The 21092-nt window shown below is 44.0% G+C and overlaps 1 protein-coding gene across 3 annotated transcripts in view; it reads right to left on the bottom strand.

Moving 5' to 3' along the window:
- Window positions 1–8535: 8535 nt before the first annotated feature.
- LOC139390746 (E3 ubiquitin-protein ligase HACE1) overlaps window positions 8536–21092 on the bottom strand; it is a 27734-nt gene continuing 15177 nt past the window's right edge. For 2 of the 3 annotated variants that reach the window (XM_071138099.1, XM_071138090.1), the window contains exons 16-24: window positions 14324–14421; window positions 13956–14043; window positions 13437–13586; window positions 13024–13220; window positions 12521–12652; window positions 11301–11399; window positions 10989–11059; window positions 10774–10887; window positions 8536–10345 (exon numbers count right to left, since the gene is read on the bottom strand). In XM_071138099.1, coding sequence (XP_070994200.1) covers window positions 10243–10345; window positions 10774–10887; window positions 10989–11059; window positions 11301–11399; window positions 12521–12652; window positions 13024–13220; window positions 13437–13586; window positions 13956–14043; window positions 14324–14421 — 1052 coding nt within the window. In that variant the 3' untranslated portion in view covers window positions 8536–10242. The remainder of the gene's footprint in view (window positions 10346–10773; window positions 10888–10988; window positions 11060–11300; window positions 11400–12520; window positions 12653–13023; window positions 13221–13436; window positions 13587–13955; window positions 14044–14323; window positions 14422–21092) is intronic. The other variant, XM_071138108.1, reaches the window with a different exon arrangement.

Genomic DNA, 21092 nt, shown 5'->3' with positions numbered 1-21092 from the left:
AAAAATCAGGAATCATAAACCTGAAAAAGTGCAGCAAAGGCAAAGACATGCCACAGTCAGGCAAGATCATAACACACTAAAGAGAGTTCTAAACATAAACATAAACATATGTACAGTTGAAGTCGGAAGTTTACATACACCTTAGCCAAATACATTTAAACTCAGTTTTTCACAATTCCTGACATTTAATTTGAGTAAAAAATTCCCTGTCTTAGGTCAGTTAGGATCAACACTTTATTTTAAGAATGTGAAATGTCAGAATAATAGTAGAGAGAATGATTCATTTCAGCTTTTATTTCTTTCATCACATTCCCAGTGGGTCAGAAGTTTACATACCAAATACTAATCGAGTGTAACATTGCCTTTAAATTGTTTAACTTGGGTCAAACGTTTCTGGTAGCCTTCCACAAGCTTCCCACAATAAGTTGGTTGAATTTTGGCACATTCCCCCAGACAGAGCTGGTGTAACTGAGTCAGGTTTGTAGGCCTTCTTGCTCGCACACGCTTTTTCAGTTCTGCCCACAAATGATCTATAGGATTTAGGTCAGGGCTTTGTGATGGCCACTCCAACACCTTGACTTTGTTGTCCTTAAGCCATTTTGCCACAACTTTGGAATTGTGGATAATGACTCCAAGCATTTGGAAGACCCATTTGCAACCAAGCTTTAACCTCCTGACTGATGTCTTGAGATGTTGCTTCAATATATCCACGTAATTTCCATTCTCATGATGCCATCTATTTTGTGAAGAGCACCAGACCCTCCTGCAGCAAAGCACCCCCACAACATGATGCTGCCACCCTGTGCTTCACGGCTGGGATGGTGTTCTTTGGCTTGCAAGCATCCCTCTTTTTCCTCAAAACATAACGATGGTCATTATGGCCAAACAGTTCTATTTTTGTTTCATCAGACCAGAGAACATTTCTCCAAAAAATACGATATTTGTCCCCATGTGCAGTTGCAAACCGTAGTCTGGCTTTTTATGGCGGTTTTGAAGCAGTGGCTTCTTCCTTGTTGAGCGGCCTTTCAGGTAATGTCGATATAGGACTCATTTTTACTGTGGATATAGATACTTTTGTACCGGTTTCCTCTAGCATACTCACAAGGTCCTTTGCTGTTGTTCTGGGATTGATTTGCACTTTTCGCACCAAAGTACGTTCATCTCTAGGAGACAGAACACGTCTCCTTCCTGAGCGGTATGATGTCTGCGTGGTCCCATGGTGTTTATACTTTTGTACTATTGTTTGTACAGATAAACGTGGTACCTTCAGGCATTTGGAAATTGCTCCCAAGTATGAACTAGACTTGTGGAGGTCTACAAATTGTTTTCTGAGGTCTTGGCTGATTTATTTTGATGTTCCTATGTTGTCAAGCAAATAGGCACTGAGTTTGAAGGTAGGCCTTGAAATACATCCACAGGTACACCTCCAATTGACTCAAATGATGTCAATTAGCCTATCAGAAGCTTCTAAAGCCATGACATAATTTTCTGGAATTTTCCAAGCTGTTTAAAGGCACAGTCAACTTGGTGTATGTAAACTTCTGACCCACTGGAATTGTGATACAGTGAATTATATGTGAAATAATCTGCCTGTAAACAATTGTTGGAAAAATTACTTGTGTCATGCACAAAGTAGATGTCCTAACCGACTTGCCAAAACTATAGTTTGTTCACAACAAATGTGTGGAATGGTTGAAAAACAAGTTTTAATGACTCCAACCTAAGTGTATGTAAACTTCCAACTTCAACTGTATGACCCACAACTGAAAGAAAAATAAAAAGAACCAAACAACAAAGCAAGCTGAACTAAAGCCAATTACAGTACAGACAGCAAAGAAAAAACCCAACAGAACTCTGGAAAAGATTATGGAGGACCTCAGAGGTCTCTGTGATTGTTTGACAAGGAATTGGAAGGATGGGATGGCCAGATCAATATTGTATGTCAGTGTTCCAGAACCCTTCTGAGAGGAGCCCAGAGCACCGCCGCTATGAAGGGGAGGTTGTGCGTTGGAGCGTGAAACACACTAAGCACGCTCACAACTGCCAACATCAGAGCCAAAGTCAAACAGAGGTGTAGGGAGTTCAAACGCAGAAACACGTTTAGCGTTTTGGCCTCTTGACCCATCGACTCAGCCCAGGCATTGATGTGTTTTCATGAATGTGTAAATAAGGAGAGGTAGGCCAAAATGTGGGAGAATGTGAATAGCAAACACACATAGACATACACACACACGCTTACACAAGAATACACGCACACACACACACACACACACACACACACACACACACACACACACACACACACACACACACACACACACACACACACACAGACGTGTGCATTAATGCTTGTGCGCGCACACACACACACACACACACACACACACACACACACACACACACACAAATATATTATGGAGTAGTTTATCTGCTGTTTGATGGGGTGCCCCATTCATGGTGCTCTCAGGCAGAAAAATCACCAACTCCAACCCTGACCATATCCCTGACCTCTCTTTTGAGGCCACAGTCATGAGGAAGGGAGGAAGAGAGATGGAGAGAGAAATGAATAGAAAAACAGCCCCCGGCGTCACCTCCCCTGCCTCTCTCTGCCCTCCGGTGTTCCCATAATCCCCCCAACCTTGAGGTCACTACCTACCTGCTTCAGTATTGCATAACTATTCTCTGGCCACAGACGTGGCCACTCACTTTTGGTTAGACAGAAATCTGCTGCTTTGTGAATGACTGACACATATCAGTTTATATCACCTTTCAAAAATCTTCTTAGTTACACCCCAGCTAGCACATAACTTTCTGAGAAGCATATGTTTCTTAGAGCTTGGTGAGAGCATGGCGGTCCTATGGTTATTTTGCATACAACCGTCCCACAAGAACACTTCAGTAACGTTCAGAGAACATTCTAAGAATGTTATTTAAAAACATAAACATTACGTTCTCAGCATCAACAGAACAAAACACTCTCCATCCTCTATCTTATTAAGTGTGTTCAGGTGAGTGTTCCGCACCCACGAATTGGCCACACCTGATCTTAAAGAGTGCTTGTTTCCTTTGAAAGGCAGTCTGTTTGAATGGACTAAAATGAACAGCTTTGAATGTGTAAAAAAACATGGCATGCTAGCTCCTGGTGGAGCAGTGGACTAATTCCATTCATAGACACCATAATATTATAGGTCTGCTCCTCATTGTGTATAAGTTAAAACATCAGTGAGATAATGTGAGCTCCTGGCCAACAGGAGACACTCTGGGTAAACATGCACTCCACACAGCATGCAGAATGACAAGCTCTATTCACACAAGCTGCAAACCGTAGTCTGGCTTTTTATGGCGGTTTTGAAGCAGTGGCTTCTTCCTTGCTGAGCGGCCTTTCAGGTTATGTCAATATAGGACTCATTTTACTGTGGATATAGATACTTTTGTACCCGTTTCCTCTAGCATCCTCACAAGGTCCTTTGCTGTTGTTCTGGGATTGATTTGCACTTTTCGCACCAAAGTACGTTCATCTCTAGGAGACAGAACACGTCTCCTTCCTGAGCGGTATGATGTCTGCGTGGTCCCATGGTGTTTATACTTTTGTACTATTGTTTGTACAGATAAACGTGGTACCTTCAGGCATTTGGAAATTGCTCCCAAGGATGAACTAGACTTGTGGAGGTCTACAAATTGTTTTCTGAGGTCTTGGCTGATTTCTTTTGATGTTCCTATGATGTCAAGCAAATAGGCACTGAGTTTGAAGGTAGGCCTTGAAATACATCCACAGGTACACCTCCAATTGACTCAAATGATATCAATTAGCCTATCAGAAGCTTCTAAAGCCATGACATCATTTTCTGGAATTTTCCAAGCTGTTTAAAGGCACAGTCATCTTAGTGTATGTAAACTTCTGACCCACTGGAAATGTGATACAGTGAATTATAAGTGAAATAATCTGCCTGTAAACATTGGTGAGAGCATGGCGGTCCTATGGTTATTTTGCGTACAACCGTCCCACAAGAACACTTCAGTAACGTTCAGAGAACATTCTAAGAATGTTATTTAAAAACATAAACATTATGTTCTCAGCATCAACAGAACAAAACACTCTCCATCCTCTATCTTATTAAGTGTGTTCAGGTGAGTGTTCCGCACCCACGAATTGGCCACACCTGATCTTGAAGAGTGCTTGTTTCCTTTGAAAGGCAGTCTGTTTGAATAGACTAAAATGAACAGCTTTGAATGTGTAAAAAAACATGGCATGCTAGCTCCTGGTGGAGCAGTGGACTAATTCCATTCATAGACACCAGAATATTATAGGTCTGCTCCTCATTGTGTATAAGTTAAAACATCAGTGAGATAATGTGAGCTCCTGGCCAACAGGAGACACTCTGGGTAAACATGCACTCCACACAGCATGCAGAATGACAAGCTCTATTCACACAAGCTGACACACTCTAAATATTCAATGGCATTGAAAACGCTACAATCTGGCAAGCATCCTACCCCCTATCCTCCCTGGTAGAACTCTGCCTGCCCCCCCCCCCCCCCCCCCCCCCCCCCACACACACACACACACACACACACACACTTTCTCTCACAATACTCTCTTTCTTACACACACACACTTTCTCTCACAACACTCTCTTTCTTACACACACACTCCTACCCCCGCCTCTCCGTTGGCTTGTTGGCGTAGCACTGAGTGAATTAACGAGTGAAAGCAGCTCCTGTAACGAGGGTGCCAGAGCACGTTAGGGCTGCCGCACAATCTCAGTAAACGGCCGTGAGAGCTGCAGTCTGCTTCAATGAGGCACACGGCAGGGGACTGGGGTCCGGGGAGGAAGAATGGGGAGGGAGGAAGAGGAGGGAGAGAAGGGTGCGGAGGCACAGATAGCCTTACTCCACATACTATACAGTACCTCCTTTGCCAACACTGCCTATTCAATATGCTTCAGAGTAGCTGAGGAAAGAATTGGAGGAGGAGGATGAATGTCTTCGATGTGTCAAGGAAAACATGTCTGTTTGTCAAGACACTGAAGATAGTACCTCAATCTTATCCCACTGGGCACAGACATCAGTTCAACGTCTAGTTTTTATTTACATTTGGTTGAGCTATCAACTAACGTGAATTCAACGTAAAATCAACAAAACATTTCACCAAGTCATTGGATTTAGGTTAAAAGTCTGGTGAATAAAAGATGAAATGCCCTCACGTTGATGACTTTTTGCAAACCCAATTAGTCTTCCACGTTGCTTCACATCACATAACATTTTTTGGCTTGAAATGACATGGAAAGAATGTTATTTCAACCAGTTTTTGCCCAGTGGGATGTAACAGTTGCTGCCACCGCATACACATCTCCTTCATTCAAAGGCAATCTACTGTATCTCATTCAGAGTTGCCCTACTGTATCTCATTCAGAGTTGCCCTACTGTATCTCATTCAGAGTTGCCCTACTGTATCTCATTCAGAGTTGCCCTACTGTATCTCATTCAAAGTTGCCATACTGTATCTCATTCAGAGTTGCCATACTGTACAGAAAGGCTGTCTGTTGGCAAACATGTACTGCATATAAACATCAGGAAACTGAATCAATAATGTCACTGCATATTGCTGTTAATTGTAAGCACATAACACACCGTTCATCAAATGTAACAAAGACATGTGTAGCCCAGATGCTCTACCCAGGATAAATGACATCGCCCAGGTGAGCCATGCATGTCGATATAAATCAGCTGGAGATATACTGCTGACTGTCTAAGTACAGTACATTACGTCTTTGCCTTTTAAATGCTTACTAAGCTCCGGCGAGTATACCGACAACACACCCCCTTTCGACTTTCACCTATAATTGAATAAGAGGGACCGCAGGGACAAGCTGAGGCTTAATAATAATATATTCTCCAGCACCAATCAGAGTGACAGTTAGTTAGGGTGGCATGGTGAGAGCTGCTTGTGATGTCATTAACCAACATGTCAGACATTTTAGCTCCTGATAAAACAAACAGGGCCTTCAGAAAGTATTCATACTCTGACTTATTCCACATTTTGTTGTGTTACAGCCTGCATTTTCTTCATACACACAATACCCCATAATGCTTTAGAAATGTTTGCAAATGTTTTGAAAATGTAATGCAGAAATATCTCATTTACATAAAGTATTCACACCCCCGAGTCAAATACTTTGTATCAGCACCTTTGGCAGTGATTAAAGACTCTTAGAGTCTTTATGTCTCTAAGAGTTTTCCACACCTAGATTGTGCAAAATGTTGCCATAATCCTTTTCAAAATTCTTCAAGTTCTGTCAAATTGGTTGTTGACCATTGCTAGACAAACATTTTCAGGTCTTGCCATAGATTTTCAAGTAGATTTTAGTCAAAACTGTAACTCGGCCACTCAGGAACATTCACTGTCTTCTTGGTAAGCAACTCCAGTGTAGATTAGGCATTGTTTTTGGTTATTGTCCTGTTGAAAGGTGAATTAATCTCAGTGTCTGGTGGAAAGCAGACTGAACCAAGTTTTCCACTAGGGTTTTGTCTGTGCTTAGCTCCATTCTTTTTCTTTTTATCCTGAAAAACTCCCCAGTCCTTAACGATTACAAGCATACCCATAACATGATGCAGCCACCACTATGCTTGAAAATGTGGAGAGGTATTCAGTAATGTGTTGTATTGGATTTGCCCCAAACATAACATTTTATATTCAGGACAAAAAGTGAATTGCTTTGCCACATTTCTTTGCAGTATTACTTTAGTTGCCTTGTTGCAAACAGGATGCATGTTTTGGAATATTTTTATTCTTTAAGCTTCCTTCTTTTCACTGTCAATTAGGTTAGTATTATGGACTAACTAAAATGTTGTTGATCCATCCTCAGTTTTCTCCTATCACAGCTATTAAACTCTGTAACTGTTTTAAAGTCACCATTGGCCTCACAATGAAATCCCTGAGCAGTTCCCTTCCTCTCTGGCAACTGAGTTAGGAAGGATGCCTGTATTTTTGTGACTGGGTGTATTGATACACCATCCAAAGTGTAATTAATAACTTCACCTTGCTCCAAGGGATAGTAAATGTCTGCTTTTCTTTTCACCCATCTACCAATACAGTAGGTGTCCTTTGCGAGTATTTGGAAACCCCCCCTGGTCTTTGTGGTTGAATCTGTGTTTGAAATGCACTGCTCAACTTAGGATCCTTACAGATAATTGTATGTGTGGGGTACAGAGATGAGGTAGTCATTGAAAAATGTTAAACACTATTATTGCACACAGTGTGAGTCCATGCAACTTATTATGTGAAGAAAATTCTAAAAACATCTTCCAACTTTGACATTATGGAGTACTGGGTGTAGGCCAATGACAAATCTCAATTGAATCCATTTAAAATTTCTGAAGGCACTGTACACTATAGCAGAGGAACAGGCGAAGCGAGAGGGCTGATTCCACCCCAAAATCTGTCCACGTGAAGATAGTTCCCTGTAGCGCTCTGCCTGCAGGTCATTGCCTGGGTGAAATATGCCCGTGTCTGCACTAGAACAAGCCGAAGGGGAGTGACAATCTACACGACCATATTTTCAGCCTCATTGCTTTGTGCAGTTTGTTCTGTAGTAGAGGACATGTACGCAGTCAGTGGTTGTGTGTGTATAAGAAACAGAGAAAGGGTGAACACAGCAGATGTAATCAGTATGTGAGGATGCAGAGGTAATAACTCCAGAGGCCAGCCAGAAGAGTGCATTTATCTCTTTCTGAGGACACAGAGCAATCAGAAAAACCTCAACCAGCCAGATGAAGAACTCTGGAGGTCAAAGGTCAGAATCTACTCTATAGTGCAGTGGTATCGCCTGACAGTGTCTAAAGCAGTGTGTGTGTGTGTGTGTACTGTGTTATCGCCTGAATGTGTCACACATGTCCAGGGAGGAGAGACTGGAGGGTGAGGATGAATAGTTAGCTAATTCAATTAAATGAATGAGAGTGCATGTTAGTGTGGCGAATAATGTGATGGACACTCTTTCTCTACCCACATATTCAACCACTTTTACATTCTGCCTGCTCACTCTCTCTCTGGGTTGTCAAGGGGACATATGCCGGGTCCACATCTCAGCCAGCCCTGGGCCTGTCCATGCTGCGCTGCCCGTGTGTGTGTACTCAACCAGACGTTGGCGTTGCCATGGTGAACCAGCCAGGCTGTGTTTAAGGTAGAGCTTGGAAGGGCAGATTGTATGGAGGATGCTGCGTTGCTATGGAGAACATAAGATGTGTGTTTAGAATGTGGCTTTGGTCACAGTGTGTCTGTCTGAGAGAGATGGAACAGAGGTTGTGTTTGAGGGAGAGTGCTGAGGAAACCGTTTAGCACAGGTAGCCCTGCTGATCTCAGCCTGTGACCAAACACAGCACATGCTGAGGGAACATACGTCCAGACACACACACACACAAATCCACCCACTATGCACTTTACCAGCATGCCCTCACTCACACAAGCTTGGGAATTGCTCAATGCTCTCCCACAATCACTCACTAATAGTTTGTGTAGGGGGGGATACAATCTCAAAGTTTAAACAATGTATTATGTTTATGGTAAAATACATACTTTGTTTTTGAGTAATTTGCAGAAATATCTATAAAGGCTCTGTATACAATACAACATCTGATTACAATTGCAAAACAAGTCATACATTTAAAACAATAGTGATAAATAATATGAAATATAAGTATTTACATTCCCACATCATTGTAAAGAAGTAGAGTCATTTAAATCAAGGATCAAGAATAAAACATTTCTTAGCTACATTCATGATAGGTCAAGTCATGATATGTCAAGTCATGATATGTCAAGTCATGATATGATTCTGTCCCTTTTTAGAACATGTTCCACCATAATGTTCAGGTAGGATAAAAACAAAAAAGCAATCAAAATCAAACTGGCTCTCCTTTTTGGCACTGCTGACCAAACCTTTCACTTAGCTCTATATACTGTAGTGCTCCTCTAACCTTCAAGTCGACTGAGCTGAGAGAAATACAACATGGTAAGCAGAGGCTGCATCCCAAATGGTACCATATTCCCTTCATACTGCACTACTTTTGATCAGGGCCCATAGGGCTCTGGTCAAAAGTAGTGCACTATATAGGAACTACGGATCCATTTGGGATGCACCCAGAGAGTCCTGCCAGTCAGATACAATAGAAAGGGATGACTGACTACTGGGCCCAGTTTTCCAAAAGTGTTCTAACCTGATAGAAATAGAATGACTAGAAGTCAATGATTCGTCTGTTCTATTCGTTCTATTTCTATGCATTTAATCCTGTCCAATAGGCGAAATCCGGATAGATAACTTCTGAAAAACTGGGTCCTGATGATCACTACAAGGACACAGAGATACAGCTGCAGATGACAGACTAACACAACAGAATGACACTAAACTGAAGAACCTCACAAAGTAGAGCCATGAGACATGCACCTTATAGGGTGAGGGAGTTGTGGTTAGGCAGCTGTGAAGATCAGGGATGTACTGTAGTGGGGGGTAAACGCCTGTAAGCACCGGTAACGCTTCTATTCATTTTGGGAATCATTTATGTACCTATTCCCAGGACAAATTAGCCATTTTTGCATTAGTGTTTATGTTACTTGCAGGCTAGAATCTTTGCCACCTTTTTACGACTACCTCCCTGGTAAACACATGTAAAACCACCTGGCCACAGCCTCTTACAGTAATATCATTATAGACTCCCCCTTCAATTTGAAATACACACCAACCAGATCATTCCATATTACCATGTTACAGGAGAAGAATGCCAAAGGAGAGAGACTAAAAGGAAGGCAGCTGACTGGCTTCACGCCGTGGGAGGGATGCTGTGCAGCCAGTCTAGTGGATAAGTTGTTGTTGTGACCATGGTAACATGTTTTTGGCAGTTCAGAGTGAAATCAGGGGTATCATATTTCCTTTGCCTTCAATTGGGTTGAAATGACAGGGAGCTTGTTTATCTTATACAAATCATAGCTAGCTCTGGCTGTAGAAAATAATCTACCCAGCTAAAACAAACTGCCACATAGATAGGTGAAATATGCCACATAGATAGGTGAAATATGCCACATAGATAGGTGAAATATGCCACATAGATAGGTGAAATATGTTTGCATTAGGAAGTGTTGGATGGATTCCTTGCACTGATGTGTCCATGCCAATGCGCGCACACACACACACGCACACTCTCGTGTGCATGGACCCAAGGAGTCCCGCTGAGACGCAGCTGCAGCCAGCGTCACGCCATGGTGTACCCGTAACTCCCACAATGCAGTGCGACCAGCAGCCTGTCCCGCAGGACCTCCTGGCTGGGGTATTCTGGGAGTTTCATCATGTTGATGCTGTGGGAGGAACATCATGGTCAATGTAGTATCTTGTGGTTCACTGCAGATTGATGGCATGTCATTATGTCTCATATCATATCCAGCTGCTGTAGTATACAGTACAATGGTGATTTCTACCTGCCAAAGTATAGACCTACAGTGATGAGAACTACAGTACCTGTCCTTTCTATCCAACATGCAGAAACCCCTCCCTGTTTTTCCCTCTCCCCCTCTTCTATACCAGTGCACTAAAGCACACACACACACACACACACACACACACACACACACACACACACACACACACACACACACACACACACACACACACACACGACTCCAGAGGCAAAGGAGTCAGAGGAACCATACTGCCCTCTAGTGCTTTTTCTGTCAGCATGCTGCTCTCTCTCATGTGTGAGTGACATGTGTGTATGTGTGGTCCTTACCAGGTGCTGGAGGTAGGCAGTAGGTTTGATGTGTATGGTACAGAGGCAATAGTGAACTTCTGTAAGCCACTACCTCCCATCAGAAAGGCAAAGCCACCATGAGGTACCCTGGAACTGACAGGGACATGAGAGAGGAATTAGACAGGACAGTTCTTATGAGGGAATTACTGTGAGAAACTCACCTGCCACACACACATACACTATTAGAAATTCACCTGCCAGTGACAAACTGCAACAGTAGGACCCTCTCCTCTTGGGTAAGGCTTTCTACCACCTTCCAGAACCACTACAAGACAAGAGAATCCACATTACACCAAATGAAAACCACTGTGAGATAAGAGAATCTGACAAGAGAATCAGCTTTAAACCACTAAGCCAGCCTGGGAGGAGGTGTTAAGATCTCTGTAGGATCAGCCAAGCCTGTGTTACATCTCTCTGATTTGGAGGTGTTCCAGTAAAAAGGGTCCTCCTCTCTGATGAGGTGGTGTTACATTAAAAAGAGTCCTGCCTGGTGAGAGCTAACTCACCTGGATGACAGGTTCCTCCAGGTCATAGCCACTGGTGTATTCTGTGTTCCTGTGCCAGTCCTGCACATCGATCTCTGGCATCCCAGACAGCAACAGCTCCTACACACACACCCACACAGACAGACACCCACACAGAGACAGACACGCACACAGACAGACACACGCACACACAGAGAGGTTAAATGGAGTAGTAGTCAGGACACATGGATCATACACAACAGACTTATAAAACATAACTTAATGCTTCTTCTGTTCAAAATCATGTTGTCAAAGACACAAGGGTGTTTTTCTGAACACGGGTGGTCCAGTGGTAAACAGAGCAGAGCTAAACTCTCCTCCCCACTGAGTCTGAGTGTTGTCAGCAGGCGTGCTGTGACTGCGTGACCGAGGCTTGTACCTGCACGCACATGTCCAATAACACACGGCGGGCCAGATAATCGCCATGGTACCCTATCGATCCAGGGACTAGTGAGGACATGGATTTTGCTGACACACACAGAAACAAATCTGATCTGAGCCGGGCGATGGCGAGAGGCCTCAAGGTGACCCCAACATCCCATTGACACACACTGAGCCAGACAAGGTCAATCAATCCCTGCATCAGACATCAGATCCCGCTAGGCGAGCAGGCGAGAGCAGAGGAGGAGAATAAAATATAATGGGCAAGAGGGGTTGAGAACAGAGAAAGAGAGGTGAGGAGAAGGGAGTTGAGGACAGTAGAGAGGAAAAGAGAGGAAAAGAGGAAGCGAGAGAGAGGAGAGGTGAAGGGAGTTGATGACAGTAGAGAGGAAAAGAGAGAGAGGAGAGAGAGGACAGGTGAAGGAGAAGGGAGTTGATGACAGTAGAGAGGAAAAGAGAGGAAAAGAGAGAGGAGAGGTGAAGGAGAAGGGAGTTGAGGACAGTAGAGAGGAAAAGAGAGAGGAGAAAGAGGACAGGTGAAGGAGAAGGGAGTTGATGACAGTAGAGAGGAAAAGAGAGGAAAAGAGAGAGGAGAGAGAGGACAGGTGAAGGAGAAGGGAGTTGATGACAGTAGAGAGGAAAAGAGAGGAAAAGAGAGAGAGGAGAGGTGAAGGAGAAGGGAGTTGAGGACAGTAGAGGAAAAGAGAGAGAGGTGAAGGAGAAGGGAGTTGATGACAGTAGAGAGGAGAGAAGAGAGGAATAGAGAGAAAAAGAAAGAGAGGAGAGGTAAAGTAGAAGGGAGGAAAAGCAAGGACACTAACCAATTCATATTCATCAAAGAGCTGGATGAGGGAGGGGGGAATGAAGGTGTGGAACCCGTGCAGGAAAGCATTTATCTGGGGTTGGATGGCTCGAGTCATCCTCAACTCTGTTACCAACTGGACATACTCTGCCTGAGTGAGAGAGAGAGAGAGAGAGAGAGAGAGAGAGAGAGAAAAGAGAGAGGTTTATATATAGGGAACATTCACTACGTAGAGTCTGGTTGATCTTTGGGCAGCCCTCTAACGCCGTCTCGTTTCACTGGCTTCTTCCTTACAGAACATTACCACCTGCAAGCCAGCTGTACACACATCATATACACATGACATAGTAATCATATAAGATCATAAGTGTTAGAGAATACAGGGGGCGCAGTCTACATCACAACTTCCTTCTGCTTGACCTGTCAATCATCTGCTATTCTCACCTAGTTGATGTTGAGACCAACAACAAAATGCTAGGGGTTAGGAGTTTCAGATCCTCCTTCTGTGATAGGCTGGCTCACCTTGTTGTCCTGGGTGACAATGATGCTAGTCCCACCAGGTTTGAGTGGCACCTCCTCCATGGCGCCGAACACGTCTGTTTCCACAGAGAAGGTGAGCTCCAGTCCCAGGTCGCTGATGTCGTTGTCCAGGATCCACTGCAGATTCTTGGCATACTCTGGATCGATGGACGACACATCCTGGTAGTTCACTGGGATGCCTGGACACACAGACAGCACCCATACCGTTACAACCCTGTAGCGTCACTGTAATATCCCCGTAAAAACACTAACAACTCTATTATAACCCAGCTACAAATGTAACAACCTGCTCAAGCAGAGGATACACCCTGGTAGTTCACTGGGATTCCTGAACGCACATTACATCATGTTAACAACCCACTGTAGAACGTGGGTGTGAGGTGTGTGTGTGTTACCCAGTATGTGTTTGTAGAAGGAGCGGGTGAAGTAGATGTTGACCAGCTGACGGTGGTAAAGAGCCAACCCCAGGATCTGACCCGCAAACCGGAAGTAGTTCAGATGATCAGGGTTCACTGACGAGTTACTGTTGGGCTGGAATGTGGTGCCTGTGAGAGAGACACACACACACACGCACACGCACACACACACACACACACACACACACACACGCACACACACACACACACACACACGCACACACAAATAAATACCAGTCAAGCTTTGATCTTCTTACCTACCCATCTTGAATAAGTACTTGTATTCTGATGCGAGAAAGGAAAACATTTCACAGTCGCAATACACAGCTAGGCTCGGCATACAGACGTATAATTCACCAACAAAGTATTTGGATCATGATGCAAGGTAACAACATTTTTTTTAAACAGTGAGGGAAGAAAATACACCCTCAATTACAGTAAAAAAAAAACACATTTTACACAAACAACATCTAATCAGCCAATCGAAAGGTGTCTCACCGTCCGCTGACTGGGTGAAGAGGCCGTAGTCTGCATTGATGATCTCATTGGACAGGACGTCAAACCACTCCCTCACCACGCCCTGGCCCTGGAACACAAAGGTCAATCAAAGGTCAACTAAAAGTCCACTGCTAAATGAACATGTACTAAAATGGGACCCTATTTCCTGTATAGTACACTAATAAAGTGTTGCTAGGACTAAGTGTGGGTCCATTTGAGATTGTGACCTATTCCCTTTGCATTTTGGGAACTATTCCATTGTTTCCATTGCGCTAGGCAAGTTCAATCAAGAGTTCCTAAACTAAAGTATTTTAAATGAAAATAAATACTATTTGAACCTAGGTCAGATAGACACTGATAATACCCACCATTCCTTCCTCTCCATGGAATCGTACGGCGATGCCCTGTTTGAGCTTTTCATTGGTCGATTTGGAGACCATCGCACAGCTACTGCTAAATATGGACTCTGACAGAAAAGAGAAAGAAACATATTGAGAAAGAGAGACACACTAACACATTACTGGGTGGAGTGTAAGACATTTGGGGATGAAGGATGGTCAGTGGGGTTAGATGTACAGGAAGGGTTATACTATATGAAAGATAATCAGTGAGGTTAGCTGCAGATGAAGGATGGTCAGAGGGTTTAGCTATACATGAAGGATGGGTTATACTGTATGAAGGATGGTCAGTGGGGTTAGCTGTACATGAAGGATGGTCAGTGGGGTTAGCTGTACATGAAGGATGGGTTATACTGTATGAAGGATGGTCAGTGGGGTTAGCTGTACAGGAAGGATGGGTTATACTGTATGAAGGATGGTCAGTGGGGTTAGCTGTACATGAAGGATGGGTTATACTGTATGAAGGATGGTCAGTGGGGTTAGCTGTACAGGAAGGATGGGTTATACTGTATGAAGGATGGTCAGTGGGGTTAGCTGTACATTAAGGATGGGTTATGCTGTATGAAGGATGGTCAGTGAGGTTAACTGTACAGGAAGGGTTATACTGTATGAAGGATGGTCAGTGAGGTTAGCTATACATGAAGGATGGTCAGTGGGGTTAGCTATACATGAAGGATAGGTTATACTGTATGAAGGATGGTCAGTGGGGTTAGCTATACATGAAGGATGGGTTATACTGTATGAAGGATGGTCAGGGGGGTTAGCAGTACGTGAAGGATGGGTTATACTGTATGAAGGATGGTCAGTGAGGTTAGCTATACATGAAGGATGGGTTATACTGTATGAAGGATGGTCAGTGAGGTTAGCTATACATGAAGGATGGTCAGTGGGGTTAGCTGTACATGAAGGATGGGTTATACTGTATGAAGGACGGTCAGTGAGGTTAGCTGTACATGAAGGATTGTCAGTGGGGTTAGCTGTACATGAAGGATGGTCAGTGGGGTTAGCTGTACATGAAGGATGGGTTATACTGTATGAAGGATGGTCAGTGAGGTTTGCTGTACATGAAGGATGGCTTATACTGTATGAAGGATGGTCAGTGAGGTTAGCTGTACATGAAGGATGGTCAGTGAGGTTAGCTGTACATGAAGGATGGGTTATACTGTATGAAGGATGGTAAGTGAGGTTAGCTGTACATGAAGGATGGGCTATACTGCATGAAGGATGGTCAGGGAGGTTAGCTGTACATGAAGGATGGTTATACTGTATGAAGGATGGTCAGTGAGGTTAGCTGTACATGAAGGATGGTCAGTGGGGTTAGCTGTACATGAAGGATGGTCAGTGGGGTTAGCTGTACATGAAGGATGGGTTATACTGTATGAAGGATGGTCAGAGAGGTTAGCTGTACATGAAGGATGGTTAGGGGGGTTAGCTGTACAGGACAGGTTATACTGTATGAAGGATGGTCAGTGGGGTTAGCTATACATGAAGGATGGGTTATACTGTATGAAGGATGGTCAGTGGGGTTAGCTGTACAGGAACGATGGGTTATGCTGTATGAAGGATGATCAGTGGGGTTAGCTGTACAGGACAGGTTATACTGTATGAAGGATGGTCAATGGGGTTAGCTGTACATGAAGGATGGGTTATACTGTATGAAGGATGGTCAGTGAGGTTAGCTATACATGAAGGATGGGTTATACTGTATGAAGGATGGGTCAGTGAGGTTAGCTGTACATGAAGGATGATCAGTGGGGTTAGCTGTACATGAAGGATGGTCAGTGGGGTTAGCTGTACATGAAGGATGGGTTATACTGTATGAAGGATGGTCAGTGAGGTTAGCTGTACATGAAGGATGGTCAGTGAGGTTAGCTGTACATGAAGGATGGGTTATACTGTATGAAGGATGGTCAGTGAGGTTAGCTGTACATGAAGGATTGTTATACTGTATGAAGGATGGTCAGTGAGGTTAGCTGTACATGAAGGATGGTCAGTGGGGTTAGCTGTACATGAAGGACGGTCAGTGGGGTTAGCTGTACATGAAGGATGGGTTATACTGTATGAAGGATGGTCAGTGAGGTTAGCTGTACATGAAGGATGGTCAGTGGGGTTAGCTGTACATGAAGGTTGGTTATACTGTATGAAGGATGGTCAGTGGGGTTAGCTATACATGAAGTATGGGTTATACTGTATGAAGGATGGTCAGTGGGGTTAGCTGTACATGAAGGATGGGTTATACTGTATGAAGAATGATCAATGGGGTTAGATATACAGGACAGGCTATACTGTGTGAAGGATGGTCAGTGGGGTTAGCTGTACAGGACAGGTTATACTGTTTGAAGGATGGTCAGTGGGGTTAGCTGTACAGGAACGATGGGTTATACTGTATGAAGGATGGTCAGTGGGGTTAGCTGGACAGGAACGATGGGTTATACTGTATGAAGGATGGTCAGTGGGGTTAGCTGTACATGAAGGATGGGTTATACTGTATGAAGGATGGTCAGTGAGGTTAGCTGTACATGAAGGATGGGTTATACTGTATGAAGGATTGTCAGTGAGGTTAGCTGTACATGAAGGATGGGTTATACTGTATGAAGGATGGTCAGTGAGGTTAGCTGTACATGAAGGATGGGTTATACTGTATGAAGGATGGTCAGTGGGGTTAGCTGTACATGAAGGATGGGTTCTACTATATGAAGGGTGGACAGTGGGGTTAGCTGTACATGAAGGATGGTTAACCTGTATGAAGGATGGGTTATACTATATGAAGGATGGTCAGTGAGGTTAGCCCTACAGGAACGATGGGTCATACTGTATGAAGGATGGTCAGTGGGGTTAGCTGTACATGAAGGATGGGTTCTACTATATGAAGGGTGGTCAGTGGGGTTAGCTGTACAGGAAGGGTTACACTGTATGAAGGATGATCAGTGGGGTTAGCTAAACATGAAGGATGGTTAACCTGTATGAAGGATGGTTAGTGGGGTTAGCTGTACATGAAGGATGGTCAGTGAGGTTAGCCCTACAGGAACGATGGGTTATACTGTATGAAGGATGGTCAGTGGGGTTAGCTGTACATGAAGGATGATCAGTGAGGTTACCTGTACATGAAGGATGGGTTATACTGTATGAAGGATGGTCAGTGGGGTTAGCTGTACATGAAGGATGGTCAGTGAGGTTAGCTGTACATGAAGGATGGGTTATACTGTATGAAGGATGGTCAGTGGGGTTAGCTTTACATGAAGGATGATCAGTGAGGTTACCTGTACATGAAGGATGGGTTATACTGTATGAAGGATGGTTAGTGGGGTTAGCTGTACATGAAGGATGGTCAGTGAGGTTAGCTGTACATGAAGGATGGGTTATACTGTATGAAGGATGGTCAGTGGGGTTAGCTGTACATGAAGGATGGTCAGTGGGGTTAGCTGTACATGAAGGATGGGTTATACTGTAAGAAGGATGGTCAGTGGGGTTAGCTGTACATGAAGGATGGTCAGTGAGGTTAGCTGTACATGAAGGATGGGTTATACTGTATGAAGGATGGTCAGTGGGGTTAGCATTACATGAAGGATGATCAGTGAGGTTACCTGTACATGAAGGATGGGTTATACTGTATGAAGGATGGTCAGTGAGGTTAGCTGTACATGAAGGATTGTTATACTGTATGAAGGATGGTCAGTGAGGTTAGCTGTACATGAAGGATGGTCAGTGGGGTTAGCTGTACATGAAGGATGGTCAGTGGGGTTAGCTGTACATGAAGGATGGTTATACTGTATGAAGGATGGTCAGTGGGGTTAGCTATACATGAAGTATGGGTTATACTGTATGAAGGATGGTCAGTGGGGTTAGCTGTACATGAAGGATGGGTTATACTGTATGAAGGATGATCAATGGGGTTAGATATACAGGACAGGCTATACTGTGTGAAGGATGGTCAGTGGGGTTAGCTGTACAGGACAGGTTATATTGTATGAAGGATGGTCAGTGGGGTTAGCTGTACAGGAACGATGGGTTATACTGTATGAAGGATGGTCAGTGGGGTTAGCTGGACAGGAACGATGGGTTATACTGTATGAAGGATGGTCAGTGGGGTTAGCTGTACATGAAGGATGGGTTATACTGTATGAAGGATGGTCAGTGAGGTTAGCTGTACATGAAGGATAAGTTAAACTGTATGAAGGATTGTCAGTGAGGTTAGCTGTACATGAAGGATGGGTTATACTGTATGAAGGATGGTCAGTGAGGTTAGCTGTACATGAAGGATGGGTTATACTGTATGAAGGATGGTAAGTGGGGTTAGCTGTACATGAAGGATGGGTTCTACTATATGAAGGGTGGACAGTGGGGTTAGCTGTACATGAAGGATGGTTAACCTGTATGAAGGATGGGTTATACTATATGAAGGATGGTCAGTGAGGTTAGCCCTACAGGAACGATGGGTTATACTGTATGAAGGATGGTCAGTGGGGTTAGCTGTACATGAAGGATGGGTTCTACTATATGAAGGGTGGTCAGTGGGGTTAGCTGTACAGGAACGATGGGTTACACTGTATGAAGGATGATCAGTGGGGTTAGCTAAACATGAAGGATGGTTAACCTGTATGAAGGATGGTTAGTGGGGTTAGCTGTACATGAAGGATGGTCAGTGAGGTTAGCCCTACAGGAACGATGGGTTATACTGTATGAAGGATGGTCAGTGGGGTTAGCTGTACATGAAGGATGATCAGTGAGGTTACCTGTACATGAAGGATGGGTTATACTGTATGAAGGATGGTCAGTGGGGTTAGCTGTACATGAAGGATGGTCAGTGAGGTTAGCTGTACATGAAGGATGGGTTAAACTGTATGAAGGATGGTCAGTGGGGTTAGCTTTACATGAAGGATGATCAGTGAGGTTACCTGTACATGAAGGATGGGTTATACTGTATTAAGGATGGTTAGTGGGGTTAGCTGTACATGAAGGATGGTCAGTGAGGTTAGCTGTACATGAATGATGGGTTATACTGTATGAAGGATGGTCAGTGGGGTTAGCTGTACATGAAGGATGATCAGTGAGGTTACCTGTACATGAAGGATGGGTTAAACTGTATGAAGGATGGTCAGTGGGGTTAGCTGTACATGAAGGATGGTCAGTGGGGTTAGCTGTACATGAAGGATGGGTTATACTGTAAGAAGGATGGTCAGTGGGGTTAGCTATACATGAAGGATGGGTTATACTGTATGAAGGATGGTCAGTGGGGTTAGCTGTACAGGAACGATGGGTTATACTGTATGAAGGATGGTCAGTGGGGTTAGCTATACATGAAGGATGGGTTATACTGTATGAAGGATGGTCAGTGAGGTTAGCTGTACATGAAGGATGGGTTATACTGTATGAAGGATTGTCAGTGAGGTTAGCTGTACATGAAGGATGGGTTATACTGTATGAAGGATGGTCAGTGGGGTTAGCTGTACAGGAACGATGGGTTATACTGTATGAAGGATGGTCAGTGGGGTTAGCTGTACATGAAGGATGGGTTATACTGTATGAAGGATGGTCAGTGGGGTTAGCTGTACAGGAAGGGTTATACTGTATGAAGGATGATCAGTGAGGTTAGCTGTACAGGAAGGGTTATACTGCATGAAGGATGGTCAGTGGGGTTAGCTGTACAGGAAGGGTTATACTGTATGAAGGATGATCAGTGGGGTTAGCTAAACATGAAGGATGGTTATACTGTATGAAGGATGGTCAGTGGGGTTAGCTATACATGAAGGATGGTCAGTGAGGTTCGCTGTACAGGAACGATGGGTTAAACTCTATGAAGGATGGTCAGTGGGGTTAGCTATACATGAAGGAAGGGTTATACTGTATGAAGGATGGTCAGTGGGGTTAGCTATACATGAAGGATGGTTATACTGTATGAAGGATGGTCAGTGGGGTTAGCTATACATGAAGGATGGTCAGTGAGGTTCGCTGTACAGGAACGATGGGTTAAACTCTATGAAGGATGATCAGTGAGGTTACCTGTACCTGAAGGATGGGTTATACTGTATGAAGGATGGTCAGTGGGGTTAGCTGTACATGAAGGATGATCAGTGGGGTTAACTGTACATGAAGGATGGTCAGTGAGGTTAGCTGTACATGAAGGATGGGTTATACTGTATGAAGGATGGTCAGTGGGGTTAGCTGTACATGAAGGATGATCAGTGAGGTTACCTGTACATGAAGGATGGGTTATACTGTGTGAAGGATGGTCAGTGGGGTTAGCTGTACATGAAGGATGGTCAGTGGGGTTAGCTGTACATGAAGGATGGGTTATACTGTATGAAGGATGGTCAGTGGGGTTAGCTGTACGGGAACGATGGGTTATACTGTATGAAGGATGGTCAGTGGGGTTAGCTGTACATGAAGGATGGGTTATACTGTTTGAAGGATGGTCAGTGGGGTTAGCTGTACATGAAGGATGGTCAGTGAGGTTAGCTGTACATGAAGGATGGGTTATACTGTATGAAGGATGGTCAGTGAGGTTAGCTGTACATGAAGGATGGTCAGTGGGGTTAGCTGTACATGAAGGATGGTTAGTGAGGTTAGCTGTACATGAAGGATGGGTTATACTGTTTGAAGGATGGTCAGTGGGGTTAGCTGTACATGAAGGATGGGTTATACTGTATGAAGAATGGTCAGTGAGGTTAGCTGTACATGAAGGATGGTCAGTGGGGTTAGCTGTACATGAAGGATGGTTATACTGTATGAAGGATGGTCA

The sequence above is a fragment of the Oncorhynchus clarkii genome, chromosome 3, assembly GCF_045791955.1.
Source record: "Oncorhynchus clarkii lewisi isolate Uvic-CL-2024 chromosome 3, UVic_Ocla_1.0, whole genome shotgun sequence".
Lineage (NCBI taxonomy): Eukaryota > Metazoa > Chordata > Actinopteri > Salmoniformes > Salmonidae > Oncorhynchus > Oncorhynchus clarkii.
The sequence above is the reverse complement of the archived record's forward strand: the minus strand, read 5'-3'. Positions and strand labels throughout refer to the sequence as shown.